Raw genomic sequence first — 20,473 nt, 5'->3', positions numbered from 1 at the left:
ACGTACGCCAAGTGTCACACCCTGTTCTGGATTCCACATTAACAATCTCCTTCCTCAGTGTTAAACTTTGCCCTTCAGGACTTTTGTTTAACTTTGTAATTTGAAAAGCAGAAAATGCTGGCTCGCAAATCTCGCGCAGGTGACACCGTCCTGGGCCTTTGCTTTTGGTTTACGGTGGAAAACCACAGACGAGAGAATCACAAATGCAGAACGTGTTACAGTGTAACCTCACGTAATTACTGGGGATCCGCTCCAGCATCCTGCACGTAGACAAATCTTGGGCATCACGTAGATAAATGCTGAAGAGGGTTGAGACGTCCAGCAATGGAGAACCAAGATGGTGCTGAATAGCCCCATCTCCCTGGAAAACATAAACAGCATAAGATGGCAGTAGTTCCTACTTTAGTTGCAAATGTAGCTTTTACTTTTGAGTTACCTTGTTGCAAAACTTAGTGAATTGCATACTGGAAATGGCTTAAAGGGGTTGTCCAGCCATTTTTTTTTAAAGGGTCATCATGGCAAAAGAAAAAAAAAGAATCTGTCCAGGTCCCGCTGGTCTGTACTTCCTGGTTCCTTTCAACAATTGACCACTTAGACATTCATTGCCTGAGTAGTTACATATTCCGTGTGCCCAGAGAAATCAGGCAGCAGAGGACAGCAGGGAACCAGGAAATGTCAAAACAAGAGCAGCAATACTTTTGTTTTTATTTTTTTATTTTTTGTGCCATTTTAACCTTTTTTTTTTATTAGTCTGGAAAACTCCTGCAAAGCTTACTCCGCTCTTTCCATAACTCCAGTAGACTTCAATGGAGAGAGCCAACCCTTCACTCATTTTCTGCCTGGTTGTAAAACAGCCCAGAAGTGGGGCCCGTAGCTGGAAAACATGTATTCCTTAAAAGTTGGGAGGATATTGTGTTGGGTCTCCCTGCCAGAACCCCCAAGATCTAGTGGCCAAATACCGCAAGGTGTTCTTTGATAGCCATAGGATATCCATGTTATATTTACTTTGGGATCATGAGGGAAGTTATAAATGGGGCACCTCCACCCCTCTTACCTAAATGTACCCTAGTAGGACAAGGCCTTTGGAAAGCAATGGTCTAATGTGGACAACCTCATGAACATGAAGGTTCACCCTTGGTAAACTCTACACCAGGAAAAGTAAACCCGAGTGACTTAACATCCTAGGTTGTCCACCACATTAAGGGTACTTTCACACTTGCAGCAGAGGATTCCGGCAGGCAGTTCCATCGCCGGAACGGCCTGCCGGATCCGGCAATCCGGACGCAAACTGATGGCATTTATCAGACAGATCTGGATGTGGATCCGTCTGACAAATGCATTGAAATACCGGAATCCTCTGCTGCAATATAGGGACGAGCGATGGCATTAGGAGGAGGAGATCACAGAATGTAATAGCAACAGTCTCCTCCGCTGACAAGTAGGTGATTGCCAAGAAGGAACGCTTCCTTCCCGACAATCGCCTGAACGATCTTCTGGTCTAATATAAGCTCGGTCTCTCCGGTGTCATCTGGAAAAACGGATCAGGTATTAATATTTTTTGCATTTTTAAAGGTCTGCGCAGACCGGAAAGCGAATCCGTTTTGCCGAAAAACTTAATGCCGGATCCGGCACTAATACACTTCAATGTAAATTAATGCCATTCCAGCAACTGATCAGTATTTTTGGCCGGAGAGAAAACGTAGGAGGAACTTAACTGATGCATCCTGAATGGATTGCTCTCCTTGCAGAATGCATTAGGATAAAACTGATCCTTTTTTTTTACCGGTATTGAGCTCCTGTGACGGAACTCCATACCGAAAAACAAAAACGCTAATGTAAAAGTACCCTAACTCAACTGGCTATCACAAACGCAAAGAGTTCTGTCCAACAGAGATGATTTCCATCAGTCGTCTTGTCATTGTGTTGGAAAAGACCCAATTATCTGTATCCGGTAACTCATCAGTTCTAGAACCTACAACCAAACAAGAAGAAATCTAATTTCCAAATCCTGAACTGATTCCACCTGACCTTGACTAGGTAGTTTCAATGCCTTTCGTTAGATTGTGGTGAATCTTTTTGTTCGGTTGGGCTACGCTACATAGACGACTATGTTAATGGAGAAGGTATTATGCGCTAAATGCTACGTCTGCAGTTTAGTCGTGAAAGATGAAATTGTCAAAAGCTTCTATGTATTCGTCCATCACGGTGGGACGGTCACAGATCAGCAGGTATATCAATGAGAGGAACTTCTTGTTTAGAATGCAGCCGAGAGTATATTGTTTATGGTTCATAAAGTCTTACTACTGTCCTCCGACACCGGCGCATCCGTGTTTCGTCTTTCGTGGTGCAGTAAATTAAGGAAGAAGGAAAAAGTAGTGTAAAAAATGCTCCTCCGAGGACAGTAAAACCCCGTTCACTTTGCAATGGTTAAATGGTATTTTATACGCGTCTTCTGTGTGGGGCTGCTTTGCATTACATGAGTCGAGTACCTTGGAGATGACACACATCTGCGAGCAGTTTATTAAACCCTTAGTCAGCACTTTTCGATCTGATGTGATTACTCCTTCATTTGACTGGAGAAAGGAGAAGCTAAGATCTCATACCGGACTGCAAAATTCTGTCTGATGTTTCTCCTTGAAGAATGAAAGGAGGACACGAGAAATATTCTTGAAGACAGATGAGTGGTGATCGCTTCTTAGTTAGGGGTGATACAATGGAACAAATTGTCAGGACTTGTCATGGTCGTTGACGAGACACAGGGCAGGAGACTCTTTAACGTCACACTAAATTTGTGTAGTAATTGGCTGTGAAATGCGTTAACGTGGCACTTGGTGATGCGGAAATCCTGCAGGTCTGATATCCATGAAGGATAGTAGTAGCAAAAAAAAATTCTAACGCATCTAACAGCCTGGAAAATGCACCAGTCCAGCAATGCATTCCAGCCAAGGAGAGTTGGACGCCTCAGATGTTACCATAGTGCAATGAGGTCAAGAGGTTTGTCTACTTTTGACAATCCCTTTTTGTTCAAAGGATCCCAAAAAATGAGATAATAGCAGGTGGTCCCATCCATCAGCTACAATCTTCAAGGGTACCTGGACGCAAGTGTTCAATTCACCTGCAGCACTACCTCAGGGGAAATCATCTATCAAATGGTTCTTGTTGGAATCAATGGACTTCAACATGTAGTTCATGAATGTGTTGAGTCCTCCAGAGAGAGAAGAGGCTCCAGCTTGGCTAATTGATGAATGTCCTTATGCCCTAAATTAGGTATTTGAAAATAGGTAGTCTTAAGATGGTCATCCACATCAGACGTATATTGTCCAAACCAGCCAATTTTAATGGAGGAAACAGCCATCTAATATTTTTGGGGACCTCTTGACTCTCCTCCGATTGGCAGAAATATGGATCAGGCTGTTAGATTTCAAAATGCCTGATCCTTTTGCTCTCTGGGAAATAAGCCATCGTCAGAGGACTCTGGCAGTGGCTTAGTCCCTTCTTCCTGGAGGCAAATGTGCATGTGTATGTGGGAGGGTCAGTAGAGATGGTGTTTGTCAAAGAAGTGCTTGGTCAACAGATATCTCATGTTTACACCCAGTCTAAGCCTTACAACCCCTTGGGATAAATGATACAAAGTAGCCATACTGTAGCAAAGGTATTGGAAGATTTATGGTCACTGGACAAACCTAAGATGTCAAGGCACTGGGTCCAGCCGCCTGGGGGCATAGCTTAAAGTGTAACTGTCATTCTTTTTTTTATTTTTGTACTATATTGGGACAGTGATACTGACCATTCTTGTAATATACTTTCATGACTGAAATTGCACATTTCTGTTAGAAAAATAGCTCTAAAGTGGCCCATTTTGAGCCTTAGCAATGCTCCTGTCTTCTGTTTACATAACTGTGGAGACTTGCTCAACACTGACTGTGTTATGCGAACAGAAGACAGAGGAGCGTTGCTAAGGCTCAAAATGGGCCACTTTAGAGCTATTTTTCTAATAGAAATTTGCAATTTCAGTCATTGAAGTATATTACAAAAATGGTCAGTATCACTGCCCCTAAAAATTACACAAATAAAAAAAGAATGACCGTTACACTTTAAAACTCATGAGTCACAAAGCAAAAACTGTAACAAACCACTCACCTACCTTAGGCCATTTATAATACTGCTGTCTTCTTATGTGACCAAGGATCTCAGGACTCAGGTGCTACTTCCACCTTAATATGCATATTTATACATTTACCAACAGTTCCAATTTTGGTGGGACTACCCTGTGAACTGGACTTCAAAAGTGGTGGGATTCATTGAAACCCTTACCAAAATTGTGATGTTTGGGGATGTTCCTGGTGCAGGCTTAATACCTTAATGTCCTAACCTAACTGTTGGGAAGTATAAAATTGCCCTAATTCCAGGCCTCTTCTGGACACAGTAAGTCTACCAATCCAAGAACCCAAACAGGCAGGTTGTCTTATTGTCCTGTTGTTGTGATTGACCCTTTATGGGGGTTTTAACGCAACAATTTATTCATATTTTAATTCTTTTAGTTCTTACAACCCATTGAACCCTTTGCCTGTATTGTGGTCCAGTAGCACATGAATTTGTGGAGAATCAAAAGGCTTTGAAGGTCTGCAAGGTGGACAGGGTGCGTGGTTTAGAAGTCTAACTTTGCAAATCCAAAAATTTTCAGGGAGGGAGTAGTTTGGTAACAGAAGAGAATATTACTTTCTCCATTTTTTTTTTCATAGCATTACTCTCACAGTTGAGAGAACCCTTTACTATAATTAACTAATTGCTATATAACCGTTGGCGGTTAAAGGGGACCCACAAACTTAACTCAATTACCCATTGCTTTTCTGTAGAAAAAATGTTCAATATACTTACTGTTTTGAGTTTGGGTGGGTAGGTAATATGATTCACCTCTTTTAAAATAATCAAGCTTCTGCTGACATCACATCCTTACAGGCTTGGGCTATGGATGGGACGTAACTCATGCAGAACTACTCCTCTCCCTGGCGCATGCGCAGATGAGGACGGTTCAGTAGCTTGTGCCCAGGAGAGGAATAGTTAGTCACATCTACAGCGGAAGTCAGGACCCGTCCATAACCCAGGCTGGAAACTAGTTAAAGGTGATGGTGTTGGCGGAAGCAGGATTTACAGAAGCGGCGCATTATGTCACCGGGTCCCGAGAGGCCGATCCACTCAACTTTGAGACGGTAAGTATATTGCAAACTTTCTACTACAGGCAATATATGCGTAATTAAGGTGGGTTTTTGGGGCCTGGTGGGTCTCAGAAAACCCCTTTAATTTCAACTCCGGCGCTTAAGTTTTGCCAATCAAAAAATACATCTAGAGTGCAGCTTATCATTCCCTGTACTGGAAAGTGTGCTGTATCTGCAAAGCACTGCAAGACTGAAGGGGAGGAGGGAGAAAGAAAGTTTGAGAGCTGAATTACCAGACAAAGACTCGAGAGCCGCGCTGCACAGCTAAAATAAAACTCCCGACTCAGCACCTTCTATTGATTAAAAACTAACCTTTAAAGTAACTCTCGGAGCGTGTGGTTAGCATTTAAATCTAGGCATGTCATGAAGTTGATTTGTGTTACAGAATACCAACTCCATAGGCGTCACTCTCTCATCAATTTCCTTCGAGGAGCTCAAAGTATTTCATAAAAAATGTCAATAAGAAGGAGAAATCTTAAAGGAGACCCTCACTTGGTCTTGCACTTTTCTCGTTCCCATGCAATACCCCCTCCCCATTCTCCCGCCCATTATAAGTGTGCAAAGTGAAAAACGCCATAATTGGCTCTTTGTCTAACTTTTCCCAAGTCCCGGGGAAGGACCAATTAATTAAACACACAGGAGTATTTTTGGAGTGTGGGGTACTTAGGTCATAAATTGCACTGAATGAATACTTCAATGTGTTTGCAGTGGATTTGCAACGTCAGAGCAAAGGGGAAGGTTCGGTGGGAGGGGAGCTGGGACTTTCTTGCTAATGATAGTCACGTCTGGCTCTGTCTGGTTGCTCCTAACAACCAGACATGATGTAACACCACGATGAACTTGAACTTGGGGAGTTGAAATGGGAACAATAGACCAGAGTAATCAATAATGCCTATTTCAGTGAAGGATTACAGATCTGCTCTGGGGTAACCTTGTCTGCAAGATTCAAGCTGAAAAGTAAGAAAACTTTTTTTTTTTTTAGTGCATTTTGTGTTAAAAAAATAAAAGCTTAATGCAGTTTAGTTTATTTTTGGCTATGGGTTTGCAATTCTTTTTTTATTTTATTTTTATTGTGTAAATCCCGGCTTTAGGTCCATGCAAGAGAATGGCGACGCACCAGCTGTTTACACATGGCAAGTTCATTCATAAGCCATGTGCACAGCTGCTCTGGAACGTGGGTCATAGAAGGTAGCCGAAAAAGCATTGTCTGTAATAAGAGCCTGCTGCCCCGGCCAAGAACTGACTGACTGCGCTGGGAAAGAAGCCTCTTTAAATCTAATTACAGGATGGAAATGTTCTGTATCCCACAGCAACCAATCACCGATTTGGTATTTCAGAAAAGAAACCATAAAAACCTCAGATCTAATTGGCTGGTGGGATTACCGCGCGGTTATAGGAGGCTCGTATTATTAGAGTAATGCTGCGTTCCTTAGGTTGGAGGAATAGCAGGTCCCAGCTGCTTTAAGACTTTGTTGGAAAATTAAATAATAGAATAAATGAAATGAAAATAATGTAAAAAAAATAAATCACATTTTAGGGGAAATATTATTTATAATAGATATATTCCATAAAAGGGATTAAAAAAAATGTATCAATTTGTATCAGAATTCAAGCCCTTGTCCCTCTGTGATTGGTCACTGAGGGCAAAAAGGCCAAATTTTACACAATTATGATAAATGAGGCCTTTCTTTTAAAATTGTTTTTTTAAACACTTTTAGGTCAATGGATCCTGTGTAGGTCTTTCTCAATAGGCTTAGCATCTTATTGCATATATCCTCTGGGGATTGGGGGGGTGTACTAGTATTCATTGAGGAGATTCTACTGAGGTATGCAGTCTTATAGGCAATGCTCCATGGGACAAAAATTATGCAAATGAGCTCTCCTCTAGAAGGAAATTAAATCTGTCTCTCTAGTGCCACCTGCAGGTAGCAGCACTGTAACTCAGCATCTAAAGGGTTTATTTGGATGCATTGGTCCTAATGCTCTCAGTTTTGATGGCTCTGTCCCCAGTCTTGGGGTGAACACTAGGTCTTGGTCCTGCATGGGTTTTGGGCATGTTGCAGACTTTATCCGAGAACCATAACGTTATCTGTAATCTTTCGACCAGCAGATATGTCTGGAGCTATAGCTGCCGTAAGCACATAGGCAGTATTTGCAATTTTGGTGGATGGAAGTGGTGTCCATTATATGGTTGCTTGAGTACAACCAGACAAGACTTGCTAAGAGGTCTACGCGCCTCCCTTACTGCATCGCTTTCCTATGAACCCCCTTTTGGACAGTCCCTCACTTTTGCTTACAGTGTCCTTCATTGAACATCTGACATTTTAAAGGGGTTATCCAGGATTTAAAAAAATGTCTAAGAGCAGGGAAAGGGATAAAAAAATAAACTAATAATAAATAATCAATTACATGTTAAATCCCCGTTGCTAGAGCTCTGCCACCACGGTGGTCCCCCACTGCAGAAGTGTCATGCTGAAAACCCACCTAACTGTTGCAGCCAGTCACTGACCTCAGAGGTGAAGCCTGCATGTCTGCGGTAAGTTTGAGGCCAGTCATTGGCTGCTGTGGCCATGTGGGCTTACAATACATCATTGCCAGTGACGACCACTGCAGCAATGACGCTGCAGCTTTGGGGGATTTAACAGGTGAGGTTTTTATTTTATTTTATTACATTCACATTTGAATTAAAAAATAATAATAATTATGGACCACCCCTTTAAGGTGTATATACTGATATAGCTGAAAATGTTGTAATAACCTTTGTAACTATTGGGTCTGAATCATATCTCAAATAGGGAAAGAACAATACCTGTAGAAAACTTCTGCACCCAAATCATGTGCTTGTGCTTATTAGAGCAGCAGTTTGTGCTTCAGAGCTTATATTCTATAAGTACATATGGGAAGTTGCAGCTCTAGTCATGGAGATTTATTCTGGTCACAAAGTAATTTACAAAACTTCCGTCCCTCCGTGTCTGTTAGGCCTCTTTGAAACGCCAGTGAACCACGGACGTCTGCCGTCCGTGGTCTCTGTGGACCACTCGCCCATCCATTGACTTCGACGTGTGTAGTCTCACATCAATGGTTTTCCATGGGCCATGGGTGACACTGTTTGTAGTTATGGATGCCTTAAATACATTATAGTCTATGGGTCCATGAAAACTACTGACACAATATAGATGCCATCCGTATTTGGTGTGTGATTTTCATGGACCATTGCAAGAAGATTCTCAGGAAACAGAGGGCAAAAAAAAGGGACCAAACACAGATCCTTCAAGGACATCTTCACAGGTGAACCACTGAACATCTTGTTACAGAGGTCATCATGGATGTGTGAATAAGGCCTTAGTCTTGTGTATGTTGTTCCCATAGCTCCATCCTGGAGACTTCTTTGCCTCCTTTGATTAGTACACGAGGTCAAGGATAACCGGCATGGCAATGCAAACACCTTTTACGGTTCCATTAATTTCAATCACAAAATATCTAGAAAATATAAATGCTATTTTTTTATATTAAAATATTGCTTTCCTATTAAAGTAGCACTCCCACAAAAACTGCTTGTTCTCTGACCTGTTAGAAAGGTACATAATGTAATCTGGGAGTTATAACCTCTCTTCCCATCCTCAGCTGTGTCATGTGACAACACTCTCCTCTCCAACTGGCATAGGACAGGAAGTCAGTTACTTCTGTATTAATTCCTATGGCTCCCATAGGAATACATAGAGAAACTGGCTTCTTGTCCACACATAAGGTGCTGCGTGATATGGAAATCAGAGTGCTGGACACATGACACAGCTGAGGATCATAAGGGAGGTTATAACTCACAAATACAGTAACAGGTAAGAAGATTGCCTTCAATGCAGTTTACATGTATCTTTCTAACAGGTTGTAGGAGTGCTACTTTAATGGCTGTGCACTGTATGGAGCAAAGCTGTGCTATTTATTTTTATTTATTTATTTTTTTGGGGGGGAGGGGGGTTCCTGAACTCATGGATGTATCTGTCTCTGCAGATACAGGATGTTCTATGATTTATACATTGCAAAAATGTAACATGTAAGACCAAAAGATTTGTTCTTTCTAAAAAAAAATTTGGATAGGTTTAAAAAACAGGATCTGTTACCAAAGGATTCCCTGGTAGACACAATAATGGAGTAAAAAACCTAGACTTTGATATAATTAAAGGGAATGGGTCATCAGAAAATCATGTTTTTTTTTATTTTTTTGTGATTTTTATTTTAATATGCTATGCCACTATATAGCTGCGCTAAGTAAACAATAGCAAAAAAGTTCATTGACATTTTCAATAGTTTTCATTGCCTTTTGTCACGAGATAACGTCAGAAAATCTGTCTGATAATCTGTTGGTGTAATACAGACCTTAGTTGTTGACTGTTGGAGCATCTTGGGTACAAAAAACCAGTCTAGTTGACTTTGACCCGTCATACAGAAATTTCCCCTTTATCTAATTTTTTGTGTTTTTTCCTTGTGTCTTTCCAGTCCTGGTACCTGGGATAATGGCCGCAGATTTCTATCACACACATGACAGACCACCCGGCCCTTCCCATCTCTGTAACATGGAAGAAAATGGTGACAACACGGCACAGTGGCTTCGCTGCAACGGAAGGGGAAGACTTGTGTCAACAGTGTAACAACGTCGATTGAGAAGACAAAAAGAATCTTATGTGGTCGCATGGCAATGGCCCTTTATAATCAGCCTTATCCCCCTTACTTTTTTATGATTACTTTCTCACCTTGGGGGTCTGAAGAAAGTTCTGACCGGGAAAAGCTGGGCATCATGGCATTTGAGGTGTTTCATTGGTAGCGTTAAACAATAGGTGGTTCTGGGTAGCCTTAGTCCGATGTTTCTTTTTGGTTCTTTTAGTTTTTTGGTTTTTTTTTTCGTTACCGACTTGCTGTCAAACACATTCATCATGAAGCCCAGCATTTTCTGCAAAGCCGATCCTTCTGTATGTCCATGGTTGTGAAACTTCTTGAGGAGTTGTGGAAGAAAAGACCCCCCCCCCCTTTTAAAAACACAAAAGACTTAAAGCACTCTCAAAATATACATGTAAAATGACGTGTGATAAGAACCTTCTGCTACTATGACTTAAGACCACACTACAGTTCTTTCGGAAAACATGGAAGTCAACCCTTTCGTGGTCCAGAGCCTCCATATTTTTCTTTTTTCAGCTATTTTGAGTGCTACATCACCTAAAAAGGATTTGCTAAAACACATGAAATGTGCAACATCAGTTATCACAAACTGCACTTTTGTTTTTTGTGTCATTTAACGACCCCCTTTCCCTCCCTGCGGAACTGATGAAGTTGTATCGAAGGACACAACTGCGACAAGATGCTTTCACTAACATATCAACAAAACGTCCGCCCCTGCTTTCTTTCAAGGAGTTATCACATCCATGACCCGCCCACGAGGAAGCTGTTAACATATAAGTTTCATTCAAGTTGCAGAGCAATGTTAAAAAAAAAAAAAAAAAGAAAAAAATGTCCAGAACTTTTATTATTCATGTAAGGAAAAAATGCTGCACTTACAAAAATAAGCTTTTCTGAGACAAAAATTTTCAACAATGACACAGAAACACAGAAATGGGGAAGATGGTCTGTTTTGACAGAAACTGACAGGAACCAATCAAAACAATCGTGTTCGGATTGAGTAAAGTGCAATTTCATTGGATAGGTAAATATCTTTGTAAGATAGAGATTGTTGAAAATTCTATTTTTGTTTTTTCAAGTCCTAACACCCCGGGACTCTAAATTATGGGTGTAAAAAAAAACAAAAAAAAAACAGCCTTGCAAAAGAAAGGGGAGCTATTTTTGCTTTTTATGTTTTTTATTGTTAAAACTTGTATCCCTTAAAAGTTAAAAAAAGAAAATCTAAAAAAAAAATATATTATAAAACATAAAGGTGCTTTTACCACAATATGTTAACGACATTAAACGCTACGTAATCATTTTCTTTTATCAAAGCACATAACTAAAAGTGGAATCATAACGCGTCTTCATTTTATAAGCTAAAGTCACTACGAGTGGTAATGCCAATTCAGACAAACAAAAAAAACACAAAATTTCCCAATGTAGGATTTAGTCAGGCGCCTCAGGATCTTTATAAAATGTCCAGATTTTATCCATGTCATTTTTTTAATTATTTTATTATTATTATTTTTTATTTTCAGCACTTGCATTCTCTGGACTATAAACACTGATTAATCTAGTGGGGGGGGGGGGGGGGGGATTTCAGCAGTTGCTGAATGAAAAATTTAAAAACTGAAAATTGAATAATAGACTTTATGTATGTTATGTACTTAAAAAATAAAGATGAAAAAGGACAAAAAAAAAAGGTCGAAAAGCAAAATAAACAGAATACACATGATTTATTTTCTACCAGACAGCGAAGCATATCCCTTTTGCTTCGCATGCAACCTTTAAGAGGTTTCCTATACTATACATATATTATATACCTTCTGGCGGGGCAGGTGTGTCCGTCAGGAGGGGGAAAAAAACGTCTCTGCATGTTTAGTGTTAGTATCTCATTTTTATATACTTAAAGTAGGATAAAGTAGAGTGCATTAAGACAAGACATTTTAATCCTTATTCCAGGCACTTGCCTTTTTTTTTTAACCCTCTCCCCTCTTGCAGCTGCAATAGGGCTCGGTGCCCTTCCTTTTTGGCAGTGAAGGAGTTAAACTCTGTGTGTTCAGTCCTATTGGAGGGCTTTTTGCTACTGTCCTTGTACAATCAAGTCCATGAAACTCTTGGGAAGACACTGCTCCTCATCTTTTTTTCTTTTTTATGTTTTTATATACTCATTTTGTTTTCCTCTTAACACTTTTGGCTGCGCGGGGACGGCTTGGGGACGGCTGTTTACAGTACATCACAGGTCTCTGCGGCAGCCGATAGGTTAATTTGCACGAATATGAAATAAATTCCATATCAATGTGCCTTGCCCTGGATAGCGATTATTTGTGAAATTGTTGCACATGTTCCTCTATAGATAGTGGGGGGAGAATTCCTCAGTCACGCGTTTTGGAGACACTTTTTTTTTTTTTTTTTGGGGGGGGGGGTATTTTTTATTTTTTCTTGTAAATGTGACTTTTACGTCAGACGTTGAAGGCTTCACCATGTAGGTAGATATTTTAGTTATATCCCACCAGTAGGAGTAGTGTGCTTAGTCTTGTAGTGTCTGTGCTATTTTTGCGTAGGAGATCAGTATTTTGGAGGGGGGTGGGGGAGATGTTTGCTGCATTGTGACAATTTATTTAGAGTCTTCCTTTATGATCATTTTATTTTGGGTTTCCCCTGATCAATGAAAATATGCAATACCTGCTTCTATCATGTAGTCAAAGCTTAGCAGATTTATTAGAATTTTTTATTTTTTTTATTTTTATTTGACCAAAGTTGGTGCTGTACTTGACGCAGTGTGTTAGGTGTTTAGTCATTGTATCTTTTGTGACTACGAATGCACATGCAGGAGGGGCCTCTTAGAGAAGCAGTCAGACTGTGAAGCACTAACCGGTACCCTGCTTTGAGCAATTTTATTATTTCTTTTTTTTTTTTTTTTTTTGTGTGTGTTACAACTGTTCCTATCACAAGCAAGCCTTAAAGTTTAAAAAACAAAACAAAAAAAAAACCTGACTTCCTTTCCTTCAAATTCCCTTCCCCCCCCCCCCCACACCCCATTTTTATTAGCAGACTTCAATCAACCCAACGTTCGACAGATAAGAGGTTCTAATGGCCATTTTTTATATGCACGTTTTTAAAATAAAAAAAAACTAACAAAAACTTCCAACTTCTGAAAAATTGTTTACCGGTTCTCTCTATTTAAGAAAAAGAAAATGAATAAAATGTTTTTTGGATTGTCTGATACGTGGTTGAGTAGTCTCGTATTGTGTGAGTGTTAGTGAATCGTGTCCATTTTTCTGTAGCCAGCATCCTTTGCCTTTCCTATAGCACTTAGCTGGGCATTACCTTATGACATATGTGCACTAAAAAAAAAAACAGCAGCTTGCAGTGCTTCACAGTGAAGGGAAATAAAGCCTAGACAAACATTTTGTCAGAACCTTGCTATAAGTCAAGGCGTTACCAGTAAATTGGTTGTACATACAATACAAATGCACCCTTTTATATAACATGCAAACTAAGCAATAGCTCTGGGCAGTTGTAGGGTTTTTGTTGTTGTTGTTTTTTTTGTTTTTTCTTCCTTTTGGGTGACTTTTGTTGATTGTGTTGCGTAGACCTAATTGCAAAGAGAGCAAACTGCCCGCTCAGATATGTCCTTTGTATGTTGTATAGTTTTAATGAGTACACTGATTTATTCTACCCTATTTTATAACGCAGGACTTTTGTAACGTTGTTTAAATGAGGACAATTTTCTGTCAATTTAGCTTTGCAGATTTTTCGGATTGTTTAATATAACAGCGACGCTCTTAGAATTTTTATTTTGAGTGGGGGAGGGCGGTGGGATTTTTTATTTTTATTTTTTCCTTCCAGGGACTGGATTTAAGTTAAAACTTACCTGTTTCCTTTTTGTATGTATTTAAATACAAAATGATTTGGTTTCTTCTCGTCTTGGTATAGCCTGTTCCTATACTTGAGAAGTATGGGCCACTAAAAACCCATTTTAAATGGACATTACAGGTATTGCTGTATTCTGCAGTGCTTGATCACTACTAAGGTCTGACTGGAAGGTTGAGGATTTCTGAAGACGTTCTCAGAGGGCAGAAAATGTTTTAAAGGCTTTAAGACATGGCAATGGCATAGGCAGTCAAGGATGTGTCAAGTATCAAATTCATGACGTTCACTTAGGTTCATCCGGCCACCATATCGGAAACACAACAAGAAATCATAGAGGCTCGAATCAGTTTCTTTAATTATTATTTTTTTTATAAATTTCAATATTTGACATCTGCGCAGTAATGCTGGGTGTGCAGCATGATAGAGTGTTACCTTTTGAAATAATGGAATTATACATGAGTTCTATAAAAATGTCCGAAATAAGTGCAATTTAATGAACTCAATATATGCAGTGTGAATATCACAAAAATTGTAACATATTAGCAATTCCTTATAAAATAGCATGAATAAAACTGCTACAATTTTAATTCATTACCTTAAAAAAATAATACTTAACAAAACAATTACATTTATTTTACAGATTATATGTTATCCTGGTCAGTGATTGATTGTTTGTCTACCTAGCTATCTAGTCACATGAATATTTTAATACATCTCCAGGGCATCCAACAAAGCAGCTCCTAAATTTTAAAAAAATGACTGTACACATTTTTAAATATTTTTTCCAAATAAGTTAAAATATTTTTTGCTAAGTTTTTTAAAATCAGTTCAAATAGTATTTTAAACTCTACATAGTACATGCGGTATATTGACGACATCCATTTCTTTCCCGTCTCTACTATTGTAAAAAATTTGAACTGTTCTGGCTAAATTTTTTCATTTTTTTAAACTTTTAAAACTAAATTGATCAAATACTAAGATATAAAAATGTATTTATACATGAGCCCAATTTACTAGCTTGCCCTATTAAAACTGTATACCCTCCCCCCATCTTCTCAAGTAATACAAGTTTATGCGATCCAAGATGGGATAAAATTCGGTAAATTTGTCCAATTTGGCCCTAGCATAAGGCATACATGTTTTGGACTCATCTACTGCATTCCTGTTAGTTCCATCTTATAATTAAGCGTCGCCTTTTCCTCCCCTCCTTGGATCATAAACGGTGATTAGTATAACACTACACTATAGGACGTTTCTGCAACTCTGCCATTACAACGTGATATTTGTCTAGGATCTCTTATTCTGAAATGCACTTTGTTAAAAAAAACAACAACAAAAAAAACCGTTATAAGGTCCATGGTCAGGAATAGGTAAGAGGAGGTCTTTTTTCTGTAGAACAATAGGGTTATGAAGAAAGTTCTCCCCCATTGACTGATGTATAGCCAGTTCATTGGCCAGGTTGCTGCACACTCGAGCCAGATTGCGCTGCTTTTCTTATGTTTTTTTTTTTACTTTTCTTTGTGAGATTAAATTAATTCTGCTACACATCCCATAACTCAAAAAAAACATATACAAGACTTTCTCCATTCACCCCATCATCAACTGGTAGCGATATGCAGATCCCAAGGCACTTTGTTCTTTGCTTTTATTCAGTTTTTTTTTACTTTCTTAGATTTCTTAGATCTGCTTAGTAACAGTGTTCATTTTTTCTTTTTTTCATCAAGAGCAACATGAAAGCTTCGACTTCATAGTTTCCTTTTCATGTGGCAATATATATATATATACCTATATAACTAACAAAAAAAAGTTGCTCAACATTGTACTTTGCATTGTGTCTCTGGTAATGTAGATTTTTAAATTTTTTGGGGTTGGGGGGGAGTTTGAAAGCCTTCATAGAACAAATATAGTAAAAAGAAATTTCCAGCAGGATTATATTGGCGAGAGGTTCAGTGGCATGGAAATCTCTAGGACAACATGGACACTTTTTGCCAGGGCTACCCACTAAGTGCTTGTGGCTCCAGGCCGGTTGTTTATATATATTTTTTAGTATTTTTTTTTCATTTTCATTTTTTTTTTTTTTCAATCCAAGCATGGATGAATACTCTTCCAATGTGCAGATAACAAAAGAAACTGCTGTGTATGGCCCATCTACACGCTGCCACTGGTTTTGGAAATATCCCAAAAATTCCCGACATGGTGCTAAGATGGTCCGGCTAACAGATTGAGGCCTCTGTTACTTAGTTAGGCTGAATCTAGCTCTTCTGTTCATCCATGTGAATGCATAGCAGTGTTTTTCTCTGCATGGAAACTATGCACTAACCCTACCTGAGACAGATATGATCAACTTTTTTATTTTATTTTTTTTCCGTTAACTTTCAGTCCTTGCCTTTTTAGGTCATTCTTATGAAGATGCCAGCTTTAGGACAGAATGAATTATATGATAAAAACCAGCAAACTATCTGATTAATGAATTGTAGTGCCTGTGAAACCTGTATTATATGCTCTTCTAAAGAAAGAAATTTCTACACCGTGAGCCTTTTGCTGTCTGTCAGAATCTTCTGATGTGAAATAACCATGCCATAAATATGCATGCGATCCCATACTGCTTAGTCATTTTACAAATACTTCTTATCTTATCCTGAGGTTTATTATATTTTTATTTTTTTTGCCTAATCATTTATTGTATGTCACCAAGAATGCAAATACTAAGCCTTGTTTTTTTTCTGGGTGTTTTTCAGTATTTTGGAGGTATACATCAACATATTAAATTCAGTATTACTTCTGATTTCTTTTTATTTTATTTTTTAATTTCATTCATTTCAAATTTTGACATCTTATGGGAAAGTTGTTACTGATTTCTCTAGGTTGAAACAAATGGTGAGCCAATAATTTCCCATCTTCACACCAGACCGAAACAAACAAAAAAATATTATACAAAAACATTGACCGTTGGTTCCATAAATGTACCTGATTTTTTTTTTTGTGTGTGTGTGTTTTTGATCAAATTACTTTATTCTGTACAACCTGTGGGGCCTGATTCATGAAATATACGAACTTATGTATCATTACACAATGCAAGTACATGTGATTGTTTTTTATCTGATCAGTTCTTCTATGCTGCCCTCTTATAGCGAGTGAGAACCATAAAGTTTTCGGATTTTAGTCAGTTTGAAATTTGGGTGGTGGATGCCCTGAGTGCTTAATAAATGTGTTATCTCACAGCTCATTTCCTCATAATGTCTACGTTAATGTGAACCTTTCTGTGTCAAGTTAATGGACAGCATCAATTTTAAGTTTTGAAATCCTCGGGTCTGCAGATTTTTGATCACCTTCTATTTTATAGCATGTAGCAGAGTCCTTTTAATAAGTTTTGTTGTCCGTGCAAGCTGGCCTTGATCGACTATCACTTCCACAAAAAAAAAAAAAAAATTATCTCGAGTCACCGTTGAAGTGCCGAAACTTTCCTGTCTGGACAGCTGCTCTCAAAGATTAAAGTACCGATAAAATTTATGAAATCACGCATGACATGGGAAATTATTTAACCGATATTCTAAAAAAAAAAATATTTAAAAGTCAAGAACTCAAAAACAATTTTTTACAATTGATTGGGCTTCATGCTTTTTATTTTATGGGAAATTAAAAACGTATGAAAAACGGGGGAAATTAGCACCTTTCATCTGAAAAAAGAGAGTTGTTTTTTTAAGCAATTAATAATTTAAAAAAACTATAATTTATTGTGCAAATTTTTTTTTTTTTAACGATGTGATAGATGTCAAAGCGGTTGCTGGTTTCCTCCATTTTCTATGTTTTTAATATATATATATATATATATATATATATTTTTTGCATATATATTTTTTTTTTATTAGTGTCTCCACCAGCCTTATATTTCATGTCATCACCCAGGATTGCAGAATATGGATGCTAATTAAAAATTTTGTAGGCGGCTATGTGTGCATCACAGCTTAGGGTCTCACACCGGGGCTTTGTAAGTCGCGGTAAGGCTCTGAGCAATCGCAACATCAATTTTTAGATTTGATGCTTATGTAACAAGCTCCATAGACAACATAATAACCATAAGCCACGCAGACACAACACATGGCACATCGTGGACCCCTCAGCTGTGCGCACATATAGTCCATTGAATGGGTTCTTTGTCCCGCGCTCTCTGCAGAATCACACAACCATACATTGTTGGCATAAGTCGAGGGTGCAGACAGCAGGTGAAGACGGGCATCCTTACAGGCTGGGGACTGCGTGAGGAATTGGTCTTTTGTTTGCTTGACTAGGTGGGATCTATTCGGCAGCCGTGGGAATCTCCTGTCCCCCATTTATTTTATCTCTTCATTTCTCACAATCCTGAGCTCTTCATTGAATAACGCGCCGCAGCCGAGCTGGCTCTTGACCATGTTAAACCCTTATCTTTGTGTTTAATTAATCGCCCCATAATGGGTGTTTTTCGGATCTTCAGTGTGCCTGCGGTAACACGCTCGTCGTTTGATAAATCAGGCTCTCCGTGCCTCTCCTGACATGTATTTACTCATGCTTCTTATCAGTTTATTTTTTACTGTGTTCTGTGAAATACAAAAAAAACAAACAATGTAATTGGTTGAGAATCACTGTGGGTATGAACTGTTCTCCGACTAAATCTCTGCAGGTTTTTTTTTTTTTTTTTTTTTTTTTTTTTTTTTGAGCTGGTGTGTGGATTAGTTAACTCTTGTACTCAGCCATTAGTGCAACCAACTCTTACATTACAATACAATTACTGGAAACGAATACTGCATTTCCTATGCAACAAAAAAGGAAAATAAAAAAAATTGCTAATGCTAAAAATGCCTTGTCTGGGAGTTTTTTTTCCTGCTTCCTTTTTAATCAAATGTATGCATTTTATCGATGGCGGTCTCCAACGCGACCGATCGGAGAAGGTCTAGCAATGATTGGGACTGATTTACTGCCAGGAATAATCTGCACTAAAGCCCCTACACACAGGTTCCGCCAATAGCCTAATGTAAAAGGGGAGCTCCCGACTATATGAATTTTCTCGCACGATCCTTTTGTTCTCCCAGGAGACAAGACACCGCCAAATGAGTCTTGTAAAGACTTTCTCCTCTCTCCATTGAATACAACCGAACATGTGTGTGTATGGGGGAGACAGAACTGTCAGCGGAGTGGTCACTTGGCCAACAGCTGTTGCAAAACTGTTGCAAACTACAACTCCCACCAGGCCCTGATAGCCCACAGGGTATGAAAGGAGTTGTCGTTTTGCAACAGCTTGAGAGCTGCAGTTTGGGGTACACTGGGCTACACACTTGTTTAGCTGAAGGTAAACAGATGTAGTGGATGTTAATTTGACACTAACTGGGTTAAATACACAGTCACAGCAAACAGTAAATCGACACTTAACAAAAGCCGTTGTAGAAGTAAAATTAAATTTTGTTGCAAATGTGCATTTAATATGTTGTCAAGTTAAAGTTGGCTACATCTGTACTAGGGAATCGATTTGTCCCATTAGCAGCTGTTCTTCGCTTGTGAAGGGGCTGTCCCCACAGATGAAGCACCCACAGGACCGAACAGCCTGCCAGGTCCTGACAGATCCGAGGAGCAACGCAGGCGCCAAAACTCCAATTTGGCTTTGGAAGCAGCAACTGTGCATGCACAGCTATACTTCCAGGTCAAAGTCACTGCTCCCGGAGCCCAAGTTGAACTTCGGCGCCTGCGTTTCTACTTGCTAATGAGAACAATCAATTTGTTACAATCGATACGCTCATCTCTAATCTGTAGTCATGTTGAAATCCAACAGCCTGATCTGCCATGGGGAAGGGGGTGAGTCAGGAGGTCCCTGTACACATTAGATAGCTGGCTGGGTTTGGTTGAGTGTATGGCCAGCTTTAGAGTTTTGCTATGGTTAGGGTCCTTCCCAGAGGACAGCACTAACCAGAGTGGTCTCTAACACTGGACATGAGGTACGCCAAGGCAAGATCCCCATTCTTGACTGAGCGCATGGTCGAGAAATGTATGGCTCATCATGGGAATACTCCTCACAGATAAGCATCATGTTTTCTTCTATGTGAAGGTTCAGAAAAGAACACGTAGTGGACTGGAAGAAGAGGCAGAGTCACAGGCAAGGTTTTGGGTGGGTTTGTTTGTACAAGCAGAATATAAAGACATGGGAGCCATCTTTCTCCTTCTCATTCCTTTCCACCATTTCTCATATCTGGAGATGGGTGGAGGCCTGTAGTCCATGACTTAGCTGAGTTTTCTCCATAATGTTTGTAGAGAACATGCCTGAGCCATACCTGGACACCTCCATAAAGCAAGACAGACGGAAATGCAGCAACTGTCCACTTAAAAGAAGACATACTGGTATGGTGGCGCTATAGGTGCATCAAGCTTAACTAATTATAAGAGGGTCTTTGAGAAAAGGGTACCAGCCCAGTAAGGTGGAGGACCACCATCAATCCTGAGAATTAAAGGAGTCATCTGAGTGTTTAATATTGATTATCTACTCAGCATAGGTCATCAGTATCAGATCAGTGGAGGTCCAACTCTTAGCACCCCTGATGAGCAGTTGTTTGAAGAGTCTGCGGTGCTCCAGTCAGAGCTTCGGCCTCTTCCTAGGCCGGTGACATCACGTTTAATCAGTTCAAATGAATGGAGCTGAGCTGAAGTACAATGCAATGCCACTATTCAATGAACGGAGCGCCGTGGCCTCTTCTAACAGCCGATCAGTG

General features: G+C 39.4%; 1 protein-coding gene across 18 annotated transcripts in view; it reads left to right on the top strand.

Annotated features, from left to right (window-relative positions):
• NFIA (nuclear factor I A) overlaps positions 1–18,575 on the top strand; it is a 285,729-nt gene extending 267,154 nt beyond the window's left edge. For 17 of the 18 annotated variants that reach the window (XM_044302013.1, XM_044302019.1, XM_044302011.1 and 14 more), the window contains one exon: positions 9,711–18,575. In XM_044302013.1, the coding sequence (XP_044157948.1) occupies positions 9,711–9,728 (18 nt within the window). In that variant the 3' untranslated portion in view covers positions 9,729–18,575. The remainder of the gene's footprint in view (positions 1–9,710) is intronic. The other variant, XR_006390905.1, reaches the window with a different exon arrangement.
• The last annotated feature ends 1,898 nt before the right edge of the window (positions 18,576–20,473 follow it).

Source organism: Bufo gargarizans, chromosome 7, assembly GCF_014858855.1.
Source record: "Bufo gargarizans isolate SCDJY-AF-19 chromosome 7, ASM1485885v1, whole genome shotgun sequence".
In the NCBI taxonomy this organism is placed as follows: domain Eukaryota; kingdom Metazoa; phylum Chordata; class Amphibia; order Anura; family Bufonidae; genus Bufo; species Bufo gargarizans.
The sequence above is the reverse complement of the archived record's forward strand: the minus strand, read 5'-3'. Positions and strand labels throughout refer to the sequence as shown.